At 34.8% G+C, this 8,136-nt stretch overlaps 1 protein-coding gene across 1 annotated transcript; it reads right to left on the reverse strand.

The window, feature by feature from the left end:
* Positions 1-5,900: 5,900 nt before the first annotated feature.
* LOC112094566 (protein TIFY 10b-like) lies at positions 5,901-7,889 on the reverse strand. Its single transcript, XM_024175778.1, has 5 exons — positions 7,856-7,889; positions 7,544-7,763; positions 6,584-6,960; positions 6,427-6,484; positions 5,901-6,283 (listed from the first exon to the last, which is right to left on the reverse strand). The coding sequence occupies exons 2-5, from the start codon at positions 7,726-7,728 to the stop codon at positions 6,145-6,147; spliced, it is 759 nt and encodes a 252-aa protein (XP_024031546.1). The 5' UTR covers positions 7,729-7,763; positions 7,856-7,889; the 3' UTR covers positions 5,901-6,144.
* Between the last annotated feature and the right edge of the window lie 247 nt (positions 7,890-8,136).

Consider the following 8,136-nt stretch of genomic DNA (forward strand, 5'->3'; position numbering starts at 1 on the left):
AGATTACAAAGGAAACGACAACTTTGAACTCCTCGATAACATGCTCATACTTCGACCAATTCAAGCCATTCGAGAGAAATGTTTAACAATAGAATATTGTGTTGTCGTTGCAAGACTCAAATGATTACAAGTTTGTTTAGTTTTAATACCATGAGTTAATGTAATAATATGGTGTTTTCATCTTCTTTTTTTTTTAGACTTTGCGAGATTACTTGGAGAAATAATCTAGTAGATTGCATGTAGGATGTGGCATTGGAAACAAGGACATAATCTAATAGATTGCCGATGATAATCTAGCGGATCACTTAAAAAACCGGCAAGAACCATTGGTTATTACTAATTCTAACGAAATAATCTAGTAGATTACTACCCTAAATTACTCTGGCGTCCGATATAGGTGACCAATCACCACAATTTTAATAAAATAGATTTTTTTGACTTTTGATTGGTCTTCTAGAGATTGGAAGAGTATAGCTTTTATCAGAAGTGACCAAATAATATGACTCGATGGCGACTCATCTTCTTCTATTTCGCCTTTCCCATTTAACCTGGGCCTAACCCAACATTCACGATAAGGCCCAATGCTTTCGGTTCACAAAAAGGGCCCTTTTGATTCAACGGTGTACCGCACGACCCACGTTCACAAACAAATCCAGCAAAGCTGTAAATTAAATATTATTTACATAAATTCCTATTATGAGATAGACATTTTGTGTAATTACTTCCTTAAATTAATTGCCAAACAGACTCTGTACATTCGTAACAACAACTTTATTTTTATCAAAATTTTATGCATCGTTCACTTCACGGATTCGAACTGAGATGTGATATTTTTTAATAACTTTTCACTGTAATTAAAAAAATTAAATGTAACATTGTCTTAAAAGTTTTTTACTATAGAAATCATCGCAAAGAAGGACAAGTCAATAATAAATTATTGCTTTTTTGGTCTTTAAACTCGCCTTTTCAATCTTTACAACCAAAGATAATTACCAATACCAACAAAGGATTAGAAGATTGCGCCAAAACCCAAAAGTATATCAAGAAAGAAGTGAGGTTTTGAGCATTATTTTTCCTCGTTTGTATCGTGATTGATATCTAAAAAAAAAAAAAAAAAATCTATGCTCATGTCGAAATTAAACATTTAGATAGGAAAATTATTCTAATATAATAATTGCAGCATTCTCATTTCGCTTAAAAATTACATCATTGTCATTTTTATTTTATTGAAAAATTATGAATTTCCCTGGCTGATGAAATTTATAATAAAGCATTTGGAATGGCATTAGCCATTATGTATTAGAGTGCTAAATAGGACAACCTATTAAATATACGTATCATTGTTAATTTTTTTTGGTACTAATACATTTGCATTAGATTGAGACGGTCTCATAAGCAAAACAAATTCTCTTCCCACGAGAAATACAATGGCAAGCAAGTAAAACGAGTCTTTTTTCTCAACAACAAAAAAAAAAAAAGAGATAAAACCAACAATACCACTCAAAATAAAACTAATTAACATTAATGTCATCAAAGTGACATAGTAGAAACATGTCTTTTATTAAATCAGTAAAAAATAATACATGAATTTTTCTATAAAAAAAAAAAAAAAGTTGGCTTTAACTTCAATTTACGCGGGTGTATTTTTCACAAGTACGAATATTCAAACTACGTATTTAGACGAATGCATTTGAATAGGATGGCGCTAATTATTGAAGGATAACATTTTTAGGCGAAATTGAAGGATAAATTTATAACAAAAGAGAACTATACTTTAGTGCGGGGTATGAATGATTTAGGTGGGGTAAGTAAAATTTCGCTTTCCTGAAAAAAAGTAAGTTTATGCTTTTCAATTTTTTGTTGTTGCAAACAGTAAACAGTTTTTATAGTTTTTTTTTAAAGGGTAAAAACAGTTTTTATGGTTTTTTTGCTAAATATCAAGGATTTTATTCAGAAACACTCAGATAGCAAAATTACTCCTAAAAGCCCAAGCACACAAAGTGAGGTGTAAACAGTTTTTATGGTTAAATAGGGTAGAAACTTGTTTAGTAGTATCAACTTCCAAGGGGAAAAACACTAACCATATCAAATTCAAAGTAATAATAGTTATAAGCAGTCTTTTAGTAAAATTTCAGAGATTTCGGTTATGAAAAAAAAAAAATCTATGACATAATTCTAAATGTGAGTATAAAAATGAAAAAGTTAGTAAAACTTAATGAAAATGACTAAAATATTTTTTAATATTCTATCAAAACTTATCTTAAAAATTAAGACTCCGTTTATTTTACTGATTCGAGTTTAGAATTTGAGTTTTGTTACATTAAAAATCTTTTAAAAATTGTTACATCTAACTTTTTTGCTACAGCAAAAAACTCTCACATAAAATTAAATATTAATTCGAATTAAAAATTTAAATCAGTGAACTAAAGAGACCGTGAACCTTTGCGAGCAAGGTTAAAAAATTTTCTTCTAAATTTGTAGACAATATCAGCTCCATTATATTGCCAATTTGGCACCGACAAAAGTGAAATCAAATCAAATTGTCGAAGTAACTAAACAGTTGGATGTTGGCGGTTGCTTCTCTTTGTGCACAACATTATAACATTGCCAGTAACTTTATATTGCTTCTCTTTGTGCACAACATTATAACATTGCCAGTAACATTATATTATATGGTTTGATCATTCCTAATGTCTTCACTTGATAAATAAATTCGTCTTACCAAATAATTTCTTCTTATTTTCCCAAGCTTTTATTTTTGTTCGTTCCTTTTTCGTTTTTTTCCTTGGCAGTCTGAGAAGATCTCCTTTTATAATTGCAAATTCTTGACCGTGTGTAACACCCTCAAGAATTAATTAGGATTAATTAAGGTAATTGAGATTATTAGTGTGCCTAATCTGATATAATTAATTGAGTTTTGATTAATAAATGTTTCTGACTTATAATTTAAATAGTTTCAAGGTATTTAAATTATTCTCAGTAATTTTTATTTTAACCCAGAAGTGTGTATGGGCGCATTTCTAGACTGTTTCCTTTAAATGTTAGTACATGTCTATTTTTTTTTCTTTTTCTTTTCCTTCCTTCCTTCCCGTGCACCCCTCCCTCTCACTCTCTCGTTCTCTCACACTCTCTCTCTCTCTCTCTTCCGTTTTTGCTTCAAATCAACTGGATTTCGAACCAAAGGAAAGTTTCAAGAAGTTTCAACATCAAGAGAATGATTCAAGGTAAGATTTCTGAAAAACCTCTCTTGAAATCCTAAGTTTTCAGATTTAAAACTCATTTTTTGGTTCGAAATAGATTTTGATGGTTTTTGAGTAAAACCTTGGTAGAAATTAGAGATCTTGGGTTCTTTGGACTTATTTTAGGACCTAGAACCCAGATCTAGTGGTTGTCCCTTGAAATATTTCGATTTGGGACTGAGATTACAGGTTTTGGACTGGTTTTCACGAGCTTCTCTCGCGCAGCTGATTCCACCGGTCGACCTGTGCGGTCGACCGGATCACATGGTAACCGGTCGACCGGATTGTATTGGCCTGACCGGTCGACCGGAGTGCACACCACTGGTCGACCGGTGGTAATGCACTGTTCTGTCACCGGTCGACCAGTTGACACGAGGTTTGACCCTGTTTGGCCTGAAATTGCTGTTTTGACCCCTGTTTTCGGGAGAACCCAAATTAGCTTCATTTGGGGACTTGAGATGAATGGATTAGCATCTTTAATCCTTATTTTGAGATTGAAAACCCTTAGAATGATAATTTGAAACATGAAAATGGATTAGGGCACACTAATTGGAAACCTTGGTATCTAATTGAGATTGGATTGCTTTAGGAATGAGAATTAATCCTAAAGTGTTGTCTTGCATCAGTGATCGCTGAGGATTCAGACTGAAGGGGCTTAAGGAAGCGGAAGCCGGAAAAGGCAACGCTAGTCCCAGGTTTGATAGTGCGAGGTAGGATTTCTATCCATTTTCCTTGTGAGCCTGATTTTCAAAAAGGATTTTGGTCTTGGAAATGTTTTAAAAGAAAGGGGTTGGTTTGCGAAAGAAAAACTCTTTGAAAACCATGGCTTGTGTAGTTTATGGAATCCATGAATTGTTCTGTCCATGGAATCCATAGCTTGTCCAGTCATGGAACCTAATGGCTTGCCCAGTCATAGGGCCCACGGCTTGAGTAGCTCGTGGGGTCATAATAACGATTTCAGAAAGTTAATGAATGATTTCTTAAACTAAGAGATCTTGTGAGCTGGTAAGAGAGTCTATTGCTGTAAGCCTAGATAGGATGCGGATAGTGCATCCTCGGGGGCAGAACTTGAAACTCGGTCTGAGTAGACGAGGCACTTGGTTAGGTAAGTAATTTGTACTAATTACTTGCTAAAGCCTGTAATACGGTTATTTTCAGTTATATTTCCTTTGAGAAAAAGGATTTGAGGTTCCGGCTGTCTGTTGGAACTGAATGTCTATTTATTTTATTTACTTATTCATTTATTTATTCGTTGCTCATTTAATTATTCATTTAATTATATAGTCATTTCAAATTATATCCTACTGGGCATTTCGCTCACGTTTTATGTTTTAAATGTGTTAAACCCCTCCCAGGAGATTCTAGGAGCGGTGCACAGTAGCTGGATATTTGCTACGGAGCAGCTGAGTTGTGCTGCTATTGGAATCAAGTGAGGATTGTGGTCATCCTCTAGAATAAAATATAAGGAATTGAGAATTCTGTAAACTCTTGAAAATATTTGGATTAGCTAGACTGTGGTTGATGTCTGTTGTAATGATTATTTACATGTTCATGTATGTACGATACTGTATGTCCTGTGGGGTGGAGCCCTGTGTGTTGTCAGAGGCTCGGGATTCTGTAATTTATTTATATTTTAATTCAGTCGAGTGGGGCTCGTCTGAGAATCTGCTTTATTAACCCTTAATCGAGCTCCACGTCACCCACCCCGTTTGGGGGCGTGACACCGTGTTTGGAATTGATCATGTTTTCATTTTTCACGTTTTTTGAGAAAGAAAAAATGAAAACATTTCCAAAACGGCGTTTGGCGCAATAAGGACAAAAAACGGAAATGAAAAGGATTTTTTGGTTTAGTGTAAAATGAGAGAAATGAAAAACGATTTTTAGTCGTTTTTCATTTTCTCCTCTCTCGAGCACAGATATATATATATATATATTAATGAGTTTTTTTATACTAAAAATAATTTCTAGATAAAACTACCAAAGGCATTTTCAAAAATGATTTATGTCTGAGATTGAAAATGTTTTCATTTTCATTTTCATACAAAAAATAAAATCATTTTGAAACGAGTTTCAAACGCGCCCCTTATTTCCCAATTAAGGTTGGTTTTCATTTCTTGAATAGAGTTAACTTTCCTAATTGTGTTTTGATGTTGTTTTCTTATTCTCTTCATACCTTCTGTGATTTGGGCTATCTTTGATGCGATCTGGAGCTTCTCAAAATCCCAAAACGGAAGGTTCCTCATAAGAGTCTTAGGATATTTTTCAGAGCAGTCGGCTACTCAACTCTGTCGAGTAGCCGACTCCAGATGTTGCTGTCGATTCAGGCCGATCTTCAATCTGGATCGTCTTCTAAATGTCTTTGGCTGCTGAATCCTTTTGAGAAGTTCTCTTGGATGATGGTTTTTAGGCTTAGTCGACTCAAGTTAATACGTATACGGTTGAGATTGAGTGACGAAATTTGACCCAACAAGACGGAAGATGTTTCATTTCCCTCGGGCACATACATACTTGACTACTAACTAAACTCAAACTTCTTCTGCTTCAGAATTATAGTATCGCCTACTTACATGGAAAATATACTTTTTCCATCCAAAAGATCTCCCGTATTTTTGCCTTTACAGAATAAATTACAGAAATCAATATACGATCACAAATATTTAGTCAAACAAACAATTCGTTTTTTAATCATTAATCAAGGCACATCTCAAATTTAATCGTTACAACTGAATACTTACAAAAACTTTACGTAAATGCAGAGAGAAATGGACAAGGCACAGAGGCCTAAGGAGTATGGTTAGGATTTTATACGCTTGGAAGAAATTAGGATGTATATTATACATAAATAATAATTTAGCCCTTAAGCCTAAATGTAACGAAGATCAATCATCAGCCAAGTCAGTGTTACTTATAACTTGAGCTCTAGATGCTGATCCGAACATTCTCCTCCTTCCTGTTGAGTACTCCATTGATTGCCCTCGTCGGGCTTAGGAGGAGCCGCCACTGGCCAGTGGTTCACTACTTGGTACGGTGCTTTCGCCGCCACCCTAAAAAATAAAAATAAAAAACTATGAAAGCTGAAAAATATTGAAATCTTATAATTAATGAATTAGGGCAAAAACAGATCACGGACTTATCATTCGCTTTATGCTAGGCCATATAAAGCGCGTTTAATTAATCAATTACCTACCTGTCTTTCCTCTTCTCTAAGAACCGATGAAGCGAATTTCTTCTCGCAATGGGCAAATCTGTAGATCAATAACCAAAAGACCATTACTTACGTCAGGCAAGATCAATATTTGAAGCTCATGAATTAAAATTCAAGAAGTTCATCAATGGCTAGTTACCAGATCCATTGGCGGCTTGATCAGCTGGTCGTTGTTGAAGGCTTTCATGTTTGTTGTTATTGTTGTTGTTGTCATTAAGATCAATATTTTTTGGTACTGAATCATTGATATTAATGTTGTTATTGCTATTATCAGACTTGGTAATTAGGGTAACGTTTCTTTCAGGAGCAGCAGGCTTGGTCAAGTCAATTTTCTCCACAACTGCCGGACTAGAAGTAGAAACAGAACCGCTAATGTTTGAGCTTCCTTTTCTGGCCAAAGCCATGACTTCGTTGGCTTTGTCCGCCGGGAGATCGTTGAACACGAGAACTTGGCCGGCGTAGAATATCGTCATCTGTGCAGTTTCAGGCTTAACAACAGCTGTACTTGTCGATTTCCTAACATAAAAAAAAAAAAGCAAAACAATAAAAGCAATTTATTTAGTTTGGTTCTAACGGATATAAACCCAGAGAGACAACTAACTAAGAGTCATTTTAGTTTGTTAATTTGAGTTTTTAATTCGAGTTAAAATGTGATTTTATGTGCTAATTTTTTATTGTAATAAAATAATTAGATGTGACTGTTCTTGAAAATTTTTTACTGTAACAAAACTCGAATTTCAAACTCAAATCGGTAAAATGAACGAGATCTAAACACTCATGATTTTTAGTTTCCCTCGTTACCCTTGGAAAGAATGTAAATACGTTAGCTTCATTCGCTCTCTATCGTTTATTATTTTCCAACGGGAGGGTATTCTTGTAATTTCATTCGCCCCCAAAATATATGATGGACTGTCTCTCTCTAATCTAATCTCCATTCTTCCCAAGAACACGGTCGAAGTTCAAACGGTTAAAAACTTTCAAATCAAATTGAATTCTAGTTCTGTTTTCCACTTTCCAGTTTCTAGATAAAACAACCTCTATATCCTAAAACAATAAAAAAAAAAAAAAAATTTAAAAGCTTGAATATAGACAAACTCACCTTAGATCAGGCTTAATAGCATCTTCAACATTTGGACCAGAAGAAGGAGTACCAAAACCCGTGAACTGTTGAAAGAAATCGGAGGATTTCACCATTGTCGACGCTGAAACGGTACCGTTTTGTACTGCAGAGAGCCCAGCTTGAGCTTGGTTCCCCGTGTTGGTAAAGAAATTCTTCGTCGCCATCGGAGGTCGGAACGACGACGTCTCCAGTAATTTCTCTGATAATTAACACACAAAAAAGGCCTTAATTTGGAGAGAATTAAGCCATTTACTTCTCTTAGCTTTTTAATTAAAGTCCGAAACCAATTACCTTTGGCAATTTCGGCATTCAAACAATTACGACGCCGAGATTCCTCTTCTCCTTCAAGAACTGGCCCAGAAGAGTACAGGCCTGAGCGAAATTCGACTTCTCCGGCGCCTTGCCGGCCTTCCTGTTCACAAACCTCTCATTTTCCGACATATCTACTGATTAGCAAAGAGAAAAAAAAAAATGGTCTGTCTTCTTCTTCTTCTTCTTCTCTGTGTTGCTAAAAACCCTACAATTCTTGACCAAAAATGGGAAAGAAAAAATTGAGAGGTATTTAGGAGTGG

This window comes from Morus notabilis, unplaced genomic scaffold, assembly GCF_000414095.1.
Source record: "Morus notabilis unplaced genomic scaffold, ASM41409v2 Scaffold936, whole genome shotgun sequence".
NCBI lineage: Eukaryota > Viridiplantae > Streptophyta > Magnoliopsida > Rosales > Moraceae > Morus > Morus notabilis.

Bases quoted from the DNA above. Each gene is read 5' to 3' on its own strand.
- LOC112094566 (XM_024175778.1), bottom strand. From the start codon at position 7,728: ATGGCGACGAAGAATTTCTTTACCAACACGGGGAACCAAGCTCAAGCT. The intron at 6,961-7,543 runs GTGAGTTTGTCT...TTTTTATGTTAG, and splicing joins GCTATTAAGCCTGATCTAAG to GAAATCGACAAGTACAGCTG. The intron at 6,284-6,426 runs GTAGGTAATTGA...TTTATTTTTTAG, and splicing joins TTAGAGAAGAGGAAAGACAG to GGTGGCGGCGAAAGCACCGT.